Source organism: Corvus brachyrhynchos, unplaced genomic scaffold (assembly GCF_000691975.1).
Source record: "Corvus brachyrhynchos isolate BGI_N302 unplaced genomic scaffold, ASM69197v1 scaffold21, whole genome shotgun sequence".
NCBI classification, from domain to species: domain Eukaryota; kingdom Metazoa; phylum Chordata; class Aves; order Passeriformes; family Corvidae; genus Corvus; species Corvus brachyrhynchos.
Window position 1 is genome coordinate 3125279 of NW_008236924.1, and position 21023 is coordinate 3146301.

Below are 21023 nucleotides of genomic sequence, written 5' to 3' on the forward strand. Positions count from 1 at the left end.
GAAAGTGTGATCAGGCATTGGAAGGGGCTGCCCAGGGAGGTTTGGAGTGCCCATCCCTGGAGGTGTCCAAGAAAGGACTGGATGTGGCCCTCAGTGCTCTGGGCCACTTGACAAGGTGGGGATGGGTCACAGGTTGGACTCATTGATCCCTGAGGTATTTTCCAGCCTTAATGATTCTATGATTCCACTGCACTTGTTTCCCTATTTTCTGCGTGAAGACTCAGAAAACTTCTCTACAGAAGTTTTGAATATCATTTTACAACAATAAATATTCCAGAGAAGTTCTAAGGATTAGGATGCCTAAAGTCAAGATACAGCAATGGTGCAAGCTCAACAGTAGAACCTGCACAGACTCAGCCTCCTGGCACACCAATCTCCATTTAGAAAACATCACTTGTGTCACAATGTCACAGTAGTTTATGAAACAAGTGTGACTAAAGGTGGGAAAACAGTAGTGGACAGAAGACTGGATCTCAGGGACAGCCTATGGAACACAGACAGGGCTCAGTGTGTGCAAAACAGTGCAATGATCACTTACTTTGTTGCTGCATCATGGTATTAAGCGATGGCTGTTGGGGTTTGGAAGGCTGCATCCCAGGTACTAAATTGTCCAAACTGATATTTACACTGGGATCTGACCAAGTTGAGGGTAGAGTTTTGCTTGCATTTTTCTGGACCATCTCTGTCCTTGCATTATAAAGTGAGTTAGGCTTAGGCATCATTGGGTTCACGCTTTGCAGAGGCTAAAAAAAGAAAAGTTGGTTGGGATTCACTTGAAACAATTTACCAGTAGGAAACAGGACTAAACAACAAGTATTTAGATAAGACAATAAAGTATTTATTTATTTATTTATTATTTATTTATTATAAACAAGTATTTATATCAGACAATAAAAACCCAGGATGCCATGAACTTTAGCTCTTCCAAAGCAGTGCTGCCAGGTGCTGCTCCACAGTTAGATTAAAAGAGTATTTGTAAGCAGAGATCAAGTCCCGTATCAATGTGGAGTGACAGTGACCAGCAGCAGCCAAGCTTTCAACTCAAGCACGCTGATTCTTTCCTCCTAACACCAAGCTGATCCATTCCAGTTTCCAAACCACCCTCCACTGCAGCAGGCACTTCTGTCTTTTGGAGAACAGGCCAGTTGTGACCTTCATCTCTCCTTGAGGCTGGAAATCTGTAACCTTCTGTGGAGAACGGTCTTAAAATATCAACCTCAACTTCTCCAAAAAAGCAGCTACACCTCCTAGAGCAATGAAGCCCACCTCCGAGAAGACTGGCTTATAAAAGGACTTCTCTGTTTAGGAGGCAATTGAAACATTTTTGACAAAATGCTGATCACATCTGAATGAGCAGATCTAATGCACTCCAGGAGAGGAATGGATTCATTTTCAATGCTGTGATTAAGGAGAAGGTCATTAGCAAATTGTACCAATAGCAGCCTACCTGTGACCTGGACATGGGTAAACTGACGCCCACAGAATTGGAACTCATCATGGAGAAATTCATGCTTTGTGAGGAGGTCATGGTTGTCTGAGAGGGTCCCATCAAATCAAAAAGATCCATAGAATTGGAAGCAGCTGGAGGTTGGCCCGGAGCTGGCTGAGAGCCACTGAAGAGCTCTAGAGCTGGCTGCTGTGCTGTGCTGCTGAAGAGCTCTCCAGACGAAGCACTGGCACAAGGAGAAGCTTGGTTGAAGGCACTCCAGTCACCAAAGTCTCCATTTCCACTTGTTGCTGTACCTGAAGAAAAGGCAACAGTGTGGGAGGGAGGAAGGAAGACAGAGAAGAAAGAAGACTTAGAGAAAGGCACTGAGCAAATGCCATAGTCCATGAACTGAAACAAATGTGAGCTGATCTGTGTCCGTCCACATTAACATCTGCAGGTAGAACCTCCATCTGGACATCATTCCCTCTCATGAATATTCCAACAATTTTAACAAGGTACGAAAGGAAATATGAAACACCCGTACACAAAGTAGAAGATGTTTGATAATGTGTCACCTGTGGATGCCAGGCAAGCAGGGACAGGCTTGCTTCAGTTGAAGTACAACTGGAAGATAACTTGGGGTAGACTGGAGACCACAGTCAGAACAACACTGAGAACTTGGATAACACTTACCAACTTTTTATCTTGGCATTCTGGCATTCGCAGAGACAGCAGTTGTCAGGAACAAGCCACCGGATAAAGCAAATTCCACCATGATACAGACAACTACATCCAAATTTGGTTGTATACCATTGTAGGTATTTGTATAAAACCATGCTGAGGGGAATAAACCCCAGAATTTTGAAAGCAGGCTGCCAGAGAATGCTTATTTGAGGTCATAAGGAATAAGCACTTCCCATCCCATCAAGTGCTCATGTAAAACACATTAGGTTTTCTAAATTTGATTCCTGAACTAAATGCCTTGATTTAAAGCAGAAGTTCAATCTTGGATCAATCATTTCTCTCAACAGCAGCTCTGCTGAACTCTTGTAGCTCACCACTTAAACACCGTTCCATTTCAATAGATGAGGTTTTTGGAGACAAGTGTTTAAATAAGAACACAGAACTCGGAGCTCTCTCTGTATCTCACTGTGAAGGTAGAGCCAACAGCACGAGCTGTTTGTAGACACCTGCAAGGGCACCTCTTCAGCATCACAGATGTTGTGACACAAACCAGTGAACTGAGAGCTTGTCAAACCTTGGAGTCAAACAGGAGGAGATGTTACCTCCCTTAAAACACGTGTTTCCCTATTAACAGGGAAAGTGCTGCTTCACAGCACTGATGGGGGAAGAAAAGCTTAAAAACATTTGCAGAAAATGCAGAATATAAAGCAATACCATTTAAACAGCTCACAGGCTACACAGTGAATCACATTCAGAGCTTGGGCCACTGGCCAGCTCAGCTTTTTGATTCTCTCACTGATTCACTTTTGGTACTTCAGCTATGTTACAAACAACAGCACTGCCATATGAAATGAACTTTGAGGGCTGGTGAACATTTAAATCATCTCTTGGATTTCTTTAGCTGCGTAAACAAAGACTCAAATATGTAGAGCTGGGATAGATGAATCCAGTGCCAGTTTCTATTTCCTGCCCTATCCAATGGCTGCTTCCATAATATATTCCACCCACTCATGGCTAACTGCAGCAGTCTTTTACACTTCGTGTAAATATTTATCAACATACACCTTCAACCTTTAGTCATGTCTCTTTACCAACACATTACAATTTAAAATATAGTGGAACAGTAAATTTGTTCACAAAATCCAAGTATTGCCAACAACTTCAGTGCATGAAGTGGGCTAATATTCATTAGCTTAGGGCCTCACTAGAACATTTGCTTTGATCTTCCTCACAAAGAGGCACTATATTAGAATGTTTCAATTAGTATTACGTATTAAAAATTAAAACCTACTTTAAATATTCTTGATAGATAAGTAAATGCTGAGTGTGCTCCTTCTATGTTCAAACCTGTGCACTGAGGACCAATAATGGAAGTGGGGGTAAAAGGGAGAAGGTTTTGCCCCTTCAGTAGGACTTCAAAGATGATTAATCAAGAAGGAAAAGATTTCTAGAGGGGCTTACACTGTTCAGGAATGATTAATCATTTCACAGAACTCCTTGTCCCTTGCATAATGGTGATTGGAATAGATTAATCACGTTAATGCAGATAAAGGATTGTATCAATTTAGACTGTATTAACACAGGAGTTATTTGCATAGTAGGCGGCTTTGTGTTTGCGAAACAACTTGGGTTTGACTGCGAAAGCCTGTAAGAAACTAGAGCAGTTCTTTCCTACCCAGTAAACTGAAGGTGTATTAACTAACCCAGGTCCAGTAGAGCCTTCCCAACACAGCAAAATAAGGGAAGAGATGCAAGCGTGCTGACTAAAAGCTGGCTCCCAGGTAGATTGGCTGCTCAGCCTCTTTGCTGTTTTCTCATTTTGTACTTGATCTTGCACCCTGGCTGAGAAGCCCCAGTCACAAACAACACTTCTGCTCAAATTAACCTCACAAAGGACAGCCAGCCAGCTCTCCCCACTCCAGGGCTGTCTGCAGCCCTTGTAGGATCCCACAAACATTCCACCAAAGGAAAATGGATCACTTTAGGTGGTTTCCAAGCATATTTTATTCTTTTCCAATCCAATTTTAAGGGAAACCTTTTCAGATGGTGGCCATCTCATGATAAGCTTGTCTGTCTGCAGGTAAAATGTCTGCACATGCAGTGAGCCAGGCTGCATCTTCCTTCCTCCCAGAGCACTTGTGGTCCAGTTACACACACAGTTTACCCTGGAAAGGGAAGGGACTTTAAATAATGCCACACGGCATCTCTTGCCCTCCTTCCACCCTGAAACAGCACTGCAATCCCTAAATCAGTCCTACCTTGCGACGATGGGAAACTTGCTGAAGCAGCAGGTGAACTAAAATCAGCAAATCCTCCAAATGGGTCACTTGATCCACCTAGAAACAGAGGGAAGCCAAAAGCTGTTACAGGATTGTGCAAACTTTGCAACCACTGCATGTGGGATTTATGAAGAAAAGCTTTCTGTACTTGACACGATGGATTTATTGATTCTGCTCCCTAAGTTGGCTCTGTTTTCCTGTTCACCCCCACACTATGTTTATACAAGCCTGAGCAACAATAAACTGGATTATTTCCAACTGCCTTGCACATCTTGCAGTTTTGTTTTCCTACGGAGGAACTAGAACATGCAAGTTTTTGTCACCTCTAAAAATAAATTCAGAGATATTAAGAAGATTAACAAGTTTTTAACTAGGGAGTGATGCTACCAGTTTAGCACCTTATAAAATTAAAAATTTGGAAGCATAATATGAAAAAGGCCAAACATTCTTATTGTATAAAAGTTAATTTATTAGGCTTCCTATGAAAAATTACATGTCACTTTATATTTAGTTTTTGTGTTACTTAAAGCATGAATGATTCTGCAATGATCTTGAATTGGGATTTCAAGGACAGAGCTTGCATTTGTGTTCATTTTTTTATAAGTTTGCTTCCTTTCTACAGCAAGAACATTAAGTTTTCCAACTAGACATTCATATACAGCACATAAATTATTAACTTCTGAATACAGCATAGTAACAATTTTTCACTAAAAAGATACAGCAAAGGTATAAAAGCAGCAGATTTAAGAACCATATTGTACAGCTGATTTTTGAAATACTCAGAAAAGTTACAAAAATCACCTAGTTATGGTTGGTACTGCTTTTAAGCAGGAATTCCACTGACCTGAGGAAGCCAAGAAGTTGCCCTTATTTGTTTGTCCTCAAAGATTTCACCTCCAAGCAGTCCCACCCTCAGAAGAAGCTGCAGCAGTTCAATTATTTTGCTTTTAGTGTTATGCGTACATTATATAGGTTACATCACAGCTGCTTAGCCTGCAGTGCTTAGGAGGCAGCCAGGTGGGACTGGAACATCTGTGCTGCACTCAAACACCACCAGGGACAGCTTCCAACATCTGGTGCCATTTCGGAATTGTCTTATCGCTGCAAGACATTCTGCTCCATCTGCTACTCTCAACTGGGTTAATTAAACCAGAACCATCTCCTTTTTAATAAATGGCCAGCAGTAATAAAAGGAACCACTCACTTCCTAATACATGTGTACTTGTATTTCTTTTTAATGTTATTTTACTGTAGACATTGCCAGGAAGGCAAATGTCTTCTTGCTGAGCATGTAGTGCAGGATATAAAACATGAGCAGAGAATGCAAGGATGGTCCCTGAATTTCAGACATAGCACTACTGAAACCCTTTTAACACCTTTTCAAGAGGGAGAGGACTTCATAGCAAGTTAAGACACCCGAGAATAAAAAAGGGACGAGGAAATATCAAACTAAAAATCTGATCCTGTTTACTCTGTGTACTGCAATGAACATTTTCAAGTAATTTTTTCCCCACAGATGTGCTTCTAGAGTTCAGAACAGGTTAATGGTTTGAGAGTTTATATGCTGAATGAGCAACACAGATGACACACTCCTGACCACACACTCAAAGGAAAAAATAAAAATCAATGCTCCCTTGCTACACCCATTATCCTTGGGCTGCCTGACAGCGCCTAGGGATTAATTTAATTTTAAAAACAGAACTAGGTTCATACCCAAAATAACCCCGTAACATTTTCAGTCAAGTTAACTTTTCCTCCCCCTCTCTTGCCTGTTTTCAAGTGAAACTGAGCTTCAGAGAGAGGTGACAGAGATTAAGCTGGATGCAGTAACTCTCTAAAGAAAGGTTAAGGAACCTCAGCTCCAGCAACACCAAAAAATACTCCCACAGCAGGTCTAACCAGGGATTTTACATCTTCCCCTTTATGGCAACCAAGCACCCCCTCACATACAAACTGTGTTGCTCCAGTAAAGAGTAACACTGAGCCCAATCAACCCTTTCACATCTCTGCACCTGAAAATACACAGATAAGCAAACCCCGAGGTCCCTGAATTCACATCACTTCCCTGCCAGTTCCTTCACAGGACACATCAAAGGCTGCATTTGACCCTTTCCCTCTGCCTTGCCTGACACTGGGAATGTTCCCACACCCTGTGCTGCAAGGAGCAGTGGTCATAACAAGTGACCTGCACGTGAAGGACAGAGCTAATCTTCTCAACATGAGCAAGCCTCAAAGATTCCCATGCGAGATCTGTCACTACAAATGAACCCTTTCCATCTGCCTGCTCAGGTCAGCAAAGGTTATTTAGCAGGACCAGCTGGTAATGTGCCTCTTCTCAGCACCATTTCTAAATGCTGCTTTGGAAAAAGGAGAAGAAAAGATTAAAAAAAGAAAAGAAAAAAGGCTGACTACAGCAAAGAGCCAAACTGATGAAAGATTTAAGTACACTGTAATACAGCAGCTGCCATAGTTCTGTTTGAAATATGGGCAGGTTCACTTTGAAGTGGAAACAATCTATTCTCAATGAGATCTTATTTTTATAAAAATAAAAACATACGCATTGTATACAAATAAAAAATACTCCAATCTCTTCTGCCGTAAGAATTAGATGGAAAAAAAAAATCAGTATTGACTTGGGATAGTGGTTCTGATCCAGGATCTTAAACTTTCATGGAACTGTAGTAACTCCAATATACAATGAACAGCTCTGTTATGTGAAGTTAATAAAGTAAGAAATTGAACGAAATTAAGTTGTTTCTTAAATTTATGCATATTTGTGCATAAAAACAGACACATGAAATGACTCATATTTCTCAATCTCTAGGAATTAACACATTTCATAACAGACATGAAAGACTGTCTACTTTCCCAAAAATAAAAGTGAGCAAAGTTTTAAAGATCCACTCAAAATAATAAAGAAAATACTAAGACAGATGTCTGATACTAAATTACCACAACAGTCTCCCTCCCCTGCAGTAGAGTTCTGATATATTTTATAGTGTATTAAACACAGAAGCAGGGCAGTGATGAAAGGAAGGGTCACAGTACTGGTTTTGCTCACACATGACAATCAAATCCCTGGTGTGACCCTACAACACCCCCAGGAGTGGTGTAACTCCAGTTATAACGGGGTGAGTAAGGACAGTCCTTACAGACGCCTGCCTGCAGCCACACACGTGGCCTCCAGCCACTCAGAACTGCCATTTCTTGGTGCAGCCTCTGTCATTTTGCCTTGTCTTTAAAGCAAGGGCCCAGCAGACCCTGGGCTCAGTGAGGCACACACCCTGCTCTGCAGTGCCAGCAGGATCCTGTCCAGCATGGGACATTCCTCATTTGCAATGGGAAGGTCTCTGAAAGGTTTCTCTCTGTGAAATGCTGTTTTATTTGCTACTCAAAGTGGTCTCAGATTACAGCTCACTCCCTCCCAACTGTGCCATCAGACCACAAGTGCACAGAAGTTCTTTTTCTATTCCACGCCACCACAAACCCATTGATACCAGGGACCTGTAAGCACAAAAACAAATCTAAATTTCAAGTCTTATGTTTTGAAAAGCAAAGCACCAATCCTCAGAACTCCTCTACCAAGCCCATAACAATGCACTGAAATTTAACACCTAAAAACATACTGCATTTTGAGAGCATAAGGGTAAGTCCATGTGAAGATTAATAGATTAGCTACACATTTATGGAGAGTGAAGGATGTGTTTTAAAATGAGTAATTTCACTTTTAGGTAGCAATTTCTTTTTGGTCCTAGGGTTTGGGTCAACCAAGTGCCAAGAGAAAATAAGACAAAAAACCAAGTTTGCCATATACCTCAGATGAAGATTATCCATCTCCACCTGCCCAGCCTTTGAATTGCACAATGAGAAATGCTTGAATATGAATGGTTGCACTTGCTTTCAGAGTTAATTATAAATAACTGCATTACATACACAGTTTCTGACAGACTGATCTGGCAGTCCATCTTTGTGCTCGTAACGTTTATTAGTTCCATGCAATAGCACACACAGTACCTTGCTATAAAATGTTCTTTCTAGGCAGTTCTACATTTTTTTCAAGTATATCTTTCTCAATTTATCTACTTTATTTTTATTCTGGCAACAAACAAGGCTCTCCTCAGAACTGAAACAGACCCCAAACCTACCTGTGGAAGCTGGCTGGCTGGCTCCATCAAACAACAGGTCCACCAGGTCATTAGAGGACTTGCTGCCAGAGGGGACGGCAGCCTGGAGAAGAAATTACACCAGATATCAACTCATGATGTCATTAATCAAATGACATTAAGAAGTTTTCTGGGATTTTGAAGGATTTTGTTTGCCTTTGCTTTGAAGAGATAACAGATTTGTCTTTAAAGCCAACAATCATATGGCTAAATGTAAAATCAAGTACTGAAAAGCTAAAGGCTTTTTTTGTTTTTTACAACTGAAGAATTTGGTAAGTTTTCAGTAAATGTGCAGCTTCATAGAATCTTTAACACTTCAGGCCAAAATTCTCTTTGCTGTCCTGAAGAGACTATATTTAAAAAATTCTACACCTTAAAGCAATCACAATTAATTACAATTATACTGTTCCACAGACTGTGATAAGTCCAACTAAACATTTTTGATAAAACAGCTCCTTTCAAGGCTGCATAACAAAAATTCTACCCTAAAGCAGAAATTGTCTTAGAGGATAGAAGAAAACAGCTTCCAAAATGTTGTGCTTTCCTGCTGTCTCACCTTTGTCGTAGGCTGTGCAGGATGAGCAGCAGAGTTCTGTTCTGGGCTTGCTTTATCTCCTGTGTAATGAGCTGCTGCTCCCAAGTCAATGGTTTTTGAAGGATTTGCTGAGCGTTTCTGTCTGATGGTGGTAATTTCTGTAGCTTGTGCAATATGAATGTGTTTTGTTGTCACAGTCTCCTCTTCATCTTTAAATTCAGCTTTGGGAGATTTGCCTCTTCTTGATTTTTCGTCATCACTGTCACTAGAAAAACAAAAGTGATAGCACAACATTTGTGATGGACTTCTCAGTTCCTTGAGTGGACGTTTGGCTTAAGCCACAAGAGTTTTGCTCACTGCAGTTTCTTGTAGCAGCAGTTCGTAATAAAAATGCTGCTTTTCCTACATTTGAGAGAGGAACCGTTTCACCCTTACATAACACATCACACAGCATTGCACCTGTTGTACAGAAGCAGTGCAGGAAAGCAGGTTATTCTGTTAAACACGAACTGCAAGTCCACGACAGAGGATAATAGGAAATCAGTGTTTAAATCCAGTACATTGAATTACCTTCTGACAGGAACTCCCCCACACATTATGTAACACTTCAGCAACAGAAAGTTAAGTTGGCAGGTGTGTTCAGTACTTGCACCAAGAGACAGAAAGCAATGAATCAAATTCTGTACTGTCTTTCGGGTTGAACAACTCCATTTGTGTTTCAGCTCATTTCCTTTTCCAGAAAAACAGGCTTTCATATTCTTTAAGATGTTTGTGGGAAAGGAATGCTTACAGAACTATGCAATGCAGTGTTACCATTATCAAAGCACACACAGTTGTTCTCAAAATGTAAAAGAATAAAAATGTCACCCTTTTAGGCAAAAACTTTTCAGATGTTGCTGCATACTATTTGATTCATTTGTTACATTTTCTACTTTTGTATTTTAAGTCTTTCACAAAGAAAGTAACTGGCCTCCCCCCCCCATCATGTTGCCTGTTACCACCAGGATTTGTACATAACAGTGAGAATTGCTGTAGAGAAAGCTTAAATACATTGGGATATATTTTGAAATTGTAATTCCCTTAGCAACAGAGTTGCAAGTGGAAGGGGTTTTATATTTTAATAATGCATTAGAATACTAAAACTGAAAAATTTAAGAAAGGCTGTCCCTTTGTCAGAGGGAATGTGACAGTAACTGCAATATACTCTGGGGGGGAGCCTTTGTTCTCTGCAAACAATGGTGGGCTTTTTGGGAACACGTTGCAGGTGTCATTTCCTCTGTGCATGTTACCTGCTCACCACTGGGGATGGCTCAGTAAATGCTCACTCCCTTTTGCAATTCTTTTACCGTTAAAAAGATAAATTTCACAGCTGCTGGCCAACCAGCAGCTCCTGGCATTGGCTTGAGCCAGTCTTTCACAGATAAGGGAGCTCAAATGGCATCATTTAACTTTATTTTCCAAAGCACTTCAAGCCTGCCATGTGAGCACAGCCCTGCTGCCCCACCTGGGTGCACTAACACCCCAGAGGGCACTACAACCACACTTCATTTGTGACATCAGGATTTTAACAGGGGCCCCCAGAGCAGAGGGAACCACACATTATCATCGGTGCATCCATCCCAAAAGCCTTGGAGGAGGCTGAAGGATGCTGCTGAAAGCATCCAAGACCAGGACAACACAGCTAAGGCTCAGTCTCTTAATGTATGGTATATAATACCTGCAGTACATTTCTTGTCCACACTACAGAGTCCAAGAATGTTCTGTGGCCGAGGAAACAGCTGACAAGCAAAGTCTGATCAATGGAGGGATTGATACAGAACTGCCATAGATCAACCTCACTAATGCAAGAATGAAAAAAGTCAGTCTTTGGTGATATGCAGTAATATAAATGACTACAAGCTCTGAGGAAAGAAATCAAACATATGTGCCAGAAAGGAGAATAAATATTAAACACTCAATTTTCTATGACAACCTGTACTGCTTCCAAACTCTCTCAGGAGATCCACTTTTTATTTTTCTTTAATGGTCACATTAAGAAAAAAAAAATTTACAGATTATTGTTCACTTTAAGTATGTTTACTGTGCTCAGTAAAATTGCAGTGCTTCATCTGAGAATTGCAGAGAACTCCAAAAAAATTATAGCAATGCACTATTAAAAAACTTCTGCAAAGAAAGTATACGAGTACAACTTTGAGAAATCAAAGTATGGACACATGTTCTTTTCCTTTGCCTTAAGTTTTTTGTAGTAAGACTTTTTTTAACAACCTTTAAGAAAACAAAAATAATTTACTGAGACTAAGTATAGCTGAATTACATCCCACTATAAAAGTCATTCTTTAGATACAAGTTGGCTTTAAACATGGCTGGTGCCTCCTTTTAAAGGAGTACTGGAAGTTTTGCTTCCTCTCTATTCTGTTACCTGTATCAGGCTTTCTGATTACTGGAGAAACAAAGATTAACAGTTTTAAGAATTCTTAGGAAAAAAATGCAGTGTATCAGAACCACCTCTGTGTGTCTGCAGGTAATTCAGAAAGCAGAATTTCAGTGTGCAGTGCTGGACTCAGGGCAGCAAATGGTTTATTCACCTAAGAACTAGCAAGCACTAAGAAAGAAAACCAGAGGCTTTCCCACCCCTTGGGGTATTGCCTGTGGTCTTCACTAGTTTCACAGGGATATATTACTGGAAAAAAGAATTCATTTTCCCCACAACACTGCTAAAATTTTTCACCTAAATTAAAAAAAAAAAAGCAGCAGACTTTGCTTCTCCAGAGCTCATTGTATAAAGCAGTTGCACTGAAATCTACTGTACACTCAGCATTTTGTATCACTTAGATCTCTGGTAAAGTTCTTAGTTACTTCAAGAATTTTTTTCCATTTATGCAAACTACTGGCTTTGCAAGTAAAGTCAGAAATCCACAAGTTTGGCCACATTTCATTGGCCACAGGTGAGATGTGTAAGACACATTTATTCTTTGTGCTTCAAGGCCTTTATTGGTTTTACAGTACTCAAGTAATAATGGTTTATAAAGTTATTAAGGTAGAAACAATAGAACATAACAGCATGTTTGCCAGCTGAGTGAGTATCACCATTTAGTCACTTTTCCAAGTGAAATGGCAACTTAATTGTTATTATACAGCAGCAGGCTACAAATAAGCCAGTATATTTTTGGCACTTGTTTCTAGAAAAAAATTGCTGAAGTGTGAAAACACAAATGCAGAGATTTCATGAGGCATTTACAAAAGAATGTTATTTTGAGCCTAAGTTATATGATAATTAAAATTTCATGCCACCTTCAGTTTTAATATTTAAATACTGTGTTTTGCTAATAGAGCATGCACTAAGGCATGTATTTACAGTATCTTTAAGGATAAATACAGACATTCTATGACCTTCAGTTCAATCTCCTTAGATCCTCTGATGGCTTCTGTAGAAAGAAATCCCTTCATTCAAACCCTTGGATATAATCCCTTCCATGGTATCTGATCCCCATGCCAAGAAAAGAGAAAAGGAAATTCCAGGTTGGGATTTGAAGCAATGCTAGAGAAGCTGAAATGCTGCAGCCTGGATTCCTTCTTACAGCAGAATAACCTGCAACCACCAGACTGGCTTTGCTCATGTTATGTCCCAAAAATTCCTCCTCTTACTTCGAGACCCAAGTTCATCAATTTTATAAATGTTGAGACAAATACCCCACCTGACATACACAAAAAAAAAAAAATAGGAGGAAAGTCAAACAGAAGAGACAAGGGTTACAAGAGCAAAGCAAAAATGAAAAATGTAACATTAGCCGGAGAAAAAGAGCAGTGTAACTTGGGGTAGAGATGTACAGTGGAGAAATCATCAAAATAAGCTGCTTCTGATAAAGATGAGACTTCAGAAAGGACTGTCTACACCACTGAAAAATACAAGACTTTATCCAGTATGAGACAGGAGCCATTCAGAAATAAAAAAAAGGAAGTAAGATTAAAAAAAAAAATGTTTACTGTACATCCCCTATGTGAAACGTGGCTGGTGAGCTCTGCAGACATCATGGGACAAGTTGCTTTTGAAAGGTAAGTACAGAAAAGCCCACAGAAATGTACCATTGTTAAATGTGAAATTGTTTACTTTTCTTCTGATCCTTCTCTTTGTAGTCCATTGATATTAAGTTCTAAGAGGGAACCCTGATGTGTGCAAAGAATACCAGTTTTATGATTTATTAATGCCCCAGCAAGAAGACCACATGGGCTTTCCCCCAGAAATGCTACCATTATTATCATTTTTTGGTTCAGTACAAAATTGCTTTACAACACACAGATGTGTGCATGTGTATTTTTATATTCATACACATGTGTGACTATCTAAAGATATTCTTGTAACAAACATTAATCAAATCTCAGTGCAAATTTGAATTTTAAGTTGTTTCCCAAAAGGGAATCATTTCAATATACTTGAGCACTTTCTCTACAGCAATTTCAGATTCTGTTAAGTACTAACTTGATCTCCAGACAATTAAATTCAATGCACCTGTTGAAGTGTGACAGATGTAAAGTTCTCTCTGTAGCCAAAGCAGGGTAGATTTTCTCCCTTACTGACACAATTTAATGACCAGATGTAAAATACAAGAATTTTCTTGAAAAGCCTCAACTGAAATTGACTTTTTCGTTTTAAAAGAAATCACCTGCAGGTTGTTCTTCCTGAGATCAGCTCAGACAAGCAGCACTGTATCAAGGCAGGTCTAAGCAATTTCAATTTTCTTCCTTGGCACTCCAGCATTCAGAATGTGTGTAGCATTAAGTGGCAGCCTCCAGTACACTGGCACATGACCACTGAATTGCTGAGGCAAGGAAAAGCTTAGGAAATTTCAGCCAAATTCCCTGCTTTGCCAGCAGCTGGGGCAGTAATGGAAGGCAGCCAAGAGCTGTTAACTACTGCCAGAGCCACACTGCTGTCCAAGGCCAGGGAGACCTGCAGAAGCCCAGGAAGCAGGTACTGAACCCAAACATGACTCCCTACAGACACAAAGAATGGCAGAGCATTGTAACTCACGTCCAGCAATGCCCAACTGCTTTCTAGAGCAATCTCACAGATAAATTTGGGTTAAAACAACTCCAGTACCTGCACCTTTCTGGAGAGTCCTCTCGATCTTTCCTTCGGAACTTGCTGATGGTGTCATCGATCGTGCTGCCGATCTTGTCACTGAGCTCCCCTAACTTATCACTGAATGGGAATGCTGACTTTTTATCCCATTCTTCATCCCATTTGGACTTGGGCTCAGGATCATATCTTTCACCTGGTAAGACAAAGATAAGAACTATTAGATACCCAAAAAGAAGCCTATGGTCTGTCCAGAATCCCTCTCAAGCCCCCCCGCCCTACATGCACAAGCTGTACAAGTTTACAAAGCAAACTGAAAGCTCCCTCAGTGCTGAATCAACACTATTACAGCAAACACAGCATGGAATGCCCATCATTAAGTGGCAGCAATGAAGATTCAAAGACTTTTGTTTATGACAATGACACAATCTCAATGCCCAGCACATCAGGATGCTGTTGGACTCTGCTGGAGAAGCACCAGAGGCACAGCCAGCCCTGGCTGCAGAAGCAGCTGATCAGGAAGGGGACATGGCACTTCTGGAACAGCCCCACAGTGCACAATAGCCCATTCCTGGCTGAGCCATGTGATCACAGGTAAAGCACTGGGGGTTTTATGTACTGACATTAATACACAAAAACACAGTGCCAAAATATTGAAAGAATGTGCATAATAATTTTTCATTTTCCTTAGCAATTAAAAAAACTTTTTTTAAAAGACGAAAAAAGAAAAGGTGGTAAAGCAACTCATCTTTTCAGGGTCCAATGAATACCCTGAACATCTTTACTGAACACTATTATCAAGAAATCAAAACCTTTTTCTTCTGGTTTAGTATTCCAGACCTCCATACTGGTATCTTAGATTATAAACAGCTGCCAGTTTTACCTGAAATACACATTTGTTGTACAATCCCATCAAGGAAGTCTAAAACACTAAAGTCTTGTTTATTTATACACACACAGCCAACTTGAGTTTAATTCAAATGAAAAAACCCAATAATTTAACAAAGACTTGACTATCAGAAGCACAGCACACTTTAGTATTGTGATCTTATATCAGATCTTCTGTTCAGAATATAGGTATATAAAGAAACCAAACCAGCTCAGTTTCTAGGCAACATTTTTAGGCAAACATTTTATATTCTGGGTTATTACACACATGAAAGAAGCCATTTTTTGCACATCTTTTAAAAATGTGAAACACTAGTGAATTTTTTTTTTACTTAGGCTGAGAAAAATTGAGTAGCAGAAAGGAAGAACAGTGAAATATCACTTCTTCAAGTTACATACAAATGATATTGCAGCTCATGTAATGTTCAAGGTGTATTCAATTAAGCCATTTTAATAAAAAAAGAAAATGATGGATTCCAGCACTACAAGGTGCAAAATTTGAATGATACCTGTCTGATAACATCAGATCATATAGGGTGTATTTTTTAAGCAAAGACATAGGTGCAAGTCTCCAATGATATTTGTTTAGATCCATAAAACTTTTCCAGCAGAGAACCTGCTACAAATCCATGAGATGCTCAGTGAGATCTTTATCATTGGACAAGGAGACACTGCTCAGAAATGTACTGCTGTTAAATTTTGCAGGAGAATAAAATGGCCTTATTTCAGTTTATGTCAGGCTCTCAAGCATTTTAATGCAGGTTCCTTTAGAGGGGTTTTCCTGTGCAATTTTAAAATTAAAATAGACACCAACTAAGAGCTCAGTATTTTCAGGACAAAACAAATTAAGAAAAAATCTGAATACAAGTGTTTTGTATTTCAATAGCTAGAATCTTTTTTATTAGAAATCTCACCTGGGAAAGGGTTTGTTTAGTGCTGCTAGAAAGAGGGTTTTTTTTAACTTTACTCAACAAATGAAGGAATAATTCAAAACCCTTTAGCACAAAAATTAAATACAAGACAAAAACTAATCCTTTAAATTAAAAAACCTGAATGATACCTAAAGAGCACATAGAGAAAGGCTTCTACCCAGACTACAAGGATAGATCACGACTCTGCACAGAGAAGTCAAAAGGTAAGCTCAGTGAAAGAACAGAGGGACGTTACTCAAAGTACAAATACAGTGACTCATAAGTATTTCCTAAAAAGAAAATCAGCAGAATTCCAAGCAGATAGCTATTCCAAGCCTAAAGAAACATAAAAAAGCCAAGAAATATCCAGCCTTGGAAGTTTTCAACTGCTCTACATATGAGAAAAAGGGAGAATGGAGAAACAACCTGTCAAAAACAGGAGGGAACAGATCTAAGTTGAAGGCTCACAGAGAAGAAGAGTAAAAAAACCAGACAGCATCAGACACAAACAGGTGAAGTTTAAGCCCTGCACAGCTACTGAGCTCTTACAGCAAACCCTGCTCTCAAAGAACTCACCAATTCTAGCAAACCAGAGCCTTGTGCCATTGGGACTTTGTCACTCATTCCTTACTAAAAGCACCCAAGGATTACTCAGACTGGCAGCTGTATTATGGATGGCATGCTGGGATACAGCAGATGGAAAAGCCAGTGCAAGCTCAGATCCCTGCTGGACACTATGGCAGGGACTGGGAGCAAGGAGAAAGCAGAGTACTTGGTGCCTAAATACAAAGTCAGATCTGACAGACCCCAGGAGACACACCGAAAATCCACAGATACCCTTCAAGGGTCCAAACAGTATTATTTGGGAAAGCAAAAGTGGATTGTCAATCCTTGCCCAAGGAAGCCCAGTACTCACTGTATCTGAACCCTCCGACACTGTCCGAGGACACCCCAATGTATTTGTCTTTGTTCTTCTTTGCTTTCTTCCTCTCTTCCCGAAGCCGATCATCGTCTTGAGCAAACTCAACCATCTCTTTTACCTTCTGGCGGATGTTTATCCCCTGGTCTTTGCCATTCTCATCTGTGCAGGTAATGCAGGATAGAAATGATGGATGGAAGATGGGAGGAAAAAAGCAAAATACTAAGTAAGAGGCAGCAATACTGAACATCAAACTGATAAAAAAATTTGAACTATAAACACAGCAGTCAAAAGATTTCATGACTACTGAGGTCCACTGAATTTGTTTAAAAGGGACCAATTACTTTAACACAAAATTTAGATAAATGAGTTTGCACTGAATGGTGTACTTAAATATAGGAGAGATTAACAAAGGCTGAGACAGAACTCATATTCTCCACTTGAACAATTTTAACCCCTCAAAACATGACCCTCCCTCAGTATTTTTAGCACAGTTTTTGCAAGTTTCATTGCAAGAACTCAGTCTCATGGCAAAACTGATTTTTTGAAAAATTGCTTTCGGTTGGGAAGTACTATAAGCTAAATGTGCTTCATTCCAGCCTTTTTCACATTCAAAACACACACTGGCCTTGCTGCCTTTGCACTGTAAATATTATTTGGTGGGAGGAAAAAACCCCAGCTTCAAACAGATGTGTGTGTTTTGGAGCTCTAACCTTTTCTTCCCATATGATTAAAGCTATTCCTTTACGGACACCACAGGGGACCAGTCTCTAGTGCATATTTTAATATAAACCCCAACACTCATGTTGTGTTGGTTCTGTTGTTATTAGCCAGTCTTTTCTGCAAGTTCTTGTCTTCACTAATTAATACTCTAGGGCCCCACGTCTTGGATTCTGCACTCTTCACACAACTGGCAACAGTCACATTTTAATTAGACTGGGGAAGCTTCTAAGCTGGTTCAGGTGACTGACAACTCCAACTACTGTTTTAATTTGCTTATAAGATTTTTCTATTGCTCACCTACAAAGTGGTAATTTTCCAGGGATCGCAAATCATAAATGTGTTCTCTGGCACTTGTAACAACACGCTCTGATCCATTCCTTATGAGGTAAGCTAGGAGCAGCAAAGACTATAAAAATACAAAGCACCTTATGATTGCATGAACAAAAGCTCTACCCTTTTTTTTTTTTGTAAAAACTCCAAACCTACCCCCCCTCCCCAAATTAGTAAATAATAAGACTTTTCCTTTTTAAATAAATGCTTATTATATGGCTCCCATGGAAAAAACCATATTTTCCTTTCATGGCTTTTTTGCTCTTCCGCCTATCAAAACTGCATTTTTAAAACTTTAACTTGTTACTACTAAATCACAAGTAGTTACCTTTATCAGCTACTGCTTGTTTTAAGATAAAGCAGTAGCAATTTAAGAGAAAAAGTTAACCTGTGAAATGAAGCATTTTCTTTCGCCTCTTTTGTTCACAATTTTCCAGTGGCTTTCACTGAAAGGTAACTCCTACAGGAATTTAAGAAGCCTTCTGCAGGATTCAATGGATATACAAAACTGCATTTCAGGACAATTTTAGACAAGTGACAAAACAAATGAAGTTTAAATAATACTTTAATTTCAGTTCCTTATGTTGAGGATTTATACCTAGAAAAAAAAAAAAAAACCGCACTTTCTCTGAAGTAGTGCCTTTATCAGCTAAAACTATCATTTTATTTCAACCAATCCAAACCTGATGAACAATTCCAAGAAGTCTTTACAACATTAAGTAGCTATGTGTGATAGCATTAAATATTAATTTCTATTGTACTTCAGGGAAAACAATTACTATGACTACAAAACATCAAGCACCTGTGAAAAGCACAAACTATGCTTTAGAATTAATTGTGTCTTGCTACAATCCTGGCATCAAGAAAAACAAAATATAACCTAGTCTAACACATCAATTCTAAAAAAGGAGGTTATATTTGCATAATTCAGTGAACATTGAACACCACTTTAAGTGCAGCACGACACAATCTCAAGCAAAAAGTTTCTGTACCAAAGACAAGAAAAATGCAAATGACTCTGATCTTGTCCAAAACACAATTAGGACATAAAACTGTCATGTAAGATTTGCAAGGAAATTTGGCCCACTCGAAGTTAAACTACAATTTTTAAAGCATTACAAATTGGCAGAAAATTAAGATTAGTTTGCATTTTATTTCAGGTATTTCTGAATTCCTTCAAAAATGTTTTCCTGATAGCACCGTAACTTAACATCTCCTTCTCATGGAGCTCTGTAACAACTGCTTTGGGTAGATTTGAACTGTGAGTGCTACTCTAATACCTGAATAGCAGCAAAATGTAATTGCTCTGTTGTGTTCATTAAGTAGCATCTTAAACACGCTTCTGAAACCAGAAATTCTGTGGGTTTCTTCATATACAGCACTTGAACTTTGACTTCACCAGCAGAATTAAAAAACACAGGGAAGAAATTCTAAGTTGCTAGTGAAGACAGTGCTGTAGGATTATCTAAACAAGAACTCCACCAGGACACTGCACAAGCACCAAGCCTTGATCCTTACACACCTTATAAACTCTCCTCCAGTTCTTTTTGTTGTCTTTCAGCATCCGAGTCCACAGCATATTCATGAGTTCTGGAAACTGCTCGTACATAAACGTAGCCCTAAAGAACGGAACAAAAGCGGCACAGAAATGTTGTTTTCCGGGGTTGGCCACAAGAGCTTGTTCAGACTCGGGGCTGGCAGTAGATGGCAGGAGTGATCCAAGCCCAGGAACATCGGATGACATTAAAGGGAAAAAGCTGTCCCTGTTTTAACTCCTAGATCAGTCATTTACATCCCAGGACTACAAAGGAAAAGAGTAATTCTAAAAATCTGAGGCAGTAAAAGAACATTCACTAATTTGTAACGAAAATAACGTTGAATATGAATAATAATACCCTAACAACTGCTGCCACTAATCAAACATGCAACGTCCAAACTGATTTTAACACAAGAAAAAAAGCTCAAGGAAGAATTTGGCATGTTTTGCTGTTTTTGGAAAAGTTACAAGAAAGCGCTTTGAAAATAAATATTAAAAAAAAGTCAGCTATATTGCAAGAATTCTGAGGATACATAAATGAAAAATCAAGAATTAAAAAATACCCGGGCTTCATGTTTTGTTTGACAGTTTTCAATACATTCTATGATTATGCATTAAAAAACTTAAGACGTTAGTTACAGCAACTTTTTGACATTACCAGTCTGAATACCACAGAGTTGATTTAGCATGAAATTTCACATTCTTATATAAAATGTACCTTTCTTTTCTTCATCACTGAGTCAAATTATCACTTACTTGGCAATCTCTCCCATGAGTTGCCCTGAAGGTCCCCATGGATCATCGTTGGTTGCTTCTCGAACCTTAGACTCTATTTCTGAATAATTCATAACCACATTGGTGCTGCAAAGGAAAAAAAATTCACACACATGAAGATTAGCATCAAAACTGAGAAACACATGAAAACTTAATAATGACACTAGTGCGTATCTCACTTAATGAGATACCTCTACAGAGTGGGAAAGAAAACAGCTTTAGTGCACAAGTTACCCTGAGGACACTATACACCACATTTAAGTTATCTTTAAGAAGGTTTTACTATTCTATTAGTCTTCAAGAATACAGATGAGAAACTGGGGATTACATTACAGCTGAATTCAGTCCAGTAAAAATGGCTTTGGGTCAAATTAAAATCCAAACCAAACCACCAGAGTCAAAGCTGATAGCTTCTGCAGCTACGTATGGTTTGCTTACAGGTTTGTAATAGTAAAGTTATTTGCAAGAGGTTTTATAACTCAATCAGAAGCAATTTTTTTTTGAGTGATGCTACAAGAGAAATTCAAGAATATCAGTACCAAACAGGTGCTAGTGAAAAACTAACAAATAAAAAAAATCACATGGTAGACTAGAGTAAGTGAGATGAGATTCACTAGAAAGTCTGTTTCCTAGCTTGCACTTAATTAATTAAGGGAAAACAGCAAAAGAGAAGCTGCAGAGCACTCAGTTACAATTACAGCAATGCAAATGCTGCAAGGAGCTCAGGCTGTCTCTGAGAAGTCACAGAAAAACCTTATTTGGAAAAATTTTTTC

General features: G+C 39.2%; 1 protein-coding gene across 1 annotated transcript in view; it reads right to left on the reverse strand.

The window, feature by feature from the left end:
- CLINT1 (clathrin interactor 1) overlaps positions 1 to 20336 on the reverse strand; it is a 22190-nt gene extending 1854 nt beyond the window's left edge. The window contains exons 1-10 of the mRNA XM_008628961.1: positions 20232 to 20336; positions 19461 to 19557; positions 17906 to 18014; positions 16883 to 17047; positions 14189 to 14363; positions 9112 to 9355; positions 8538 to 8619; positions 4372 to 4449; positions 1448 to 1743; positions 539 to 743 (exon numbers count right to left, since the gene is read on the reverse strand). Of these exons, the coding sequence (XP_008627183.1) occupies positions 539 to 743; positions 1448 to 1743; positions 4372 to 4449; positions 8538 to 8619; positions 9112 to 9355; positions 14189 to 14363; positions 16883 to 17047; positions 17906 to 18014; positions 19461 to 19557; positions 20232 to 20323 (1543 nt within the window). The 5' untranslated portion in view covers positions 20324 to 20336. The remainder of the gene's footprint in view (positions 1 to 538; positions 744 to 1447; positions 1744 to 4371; positions 4450 to 8537; positions 8620 to 9111; positions 9356 to 14188; positions 14364 to 16882; positions 17048 to 17905; positions 18015 to 19460; positions 19558 to 20231) is intronic.
- Positions 20337 to 21023: the final 687 nt, after the last annotated feature.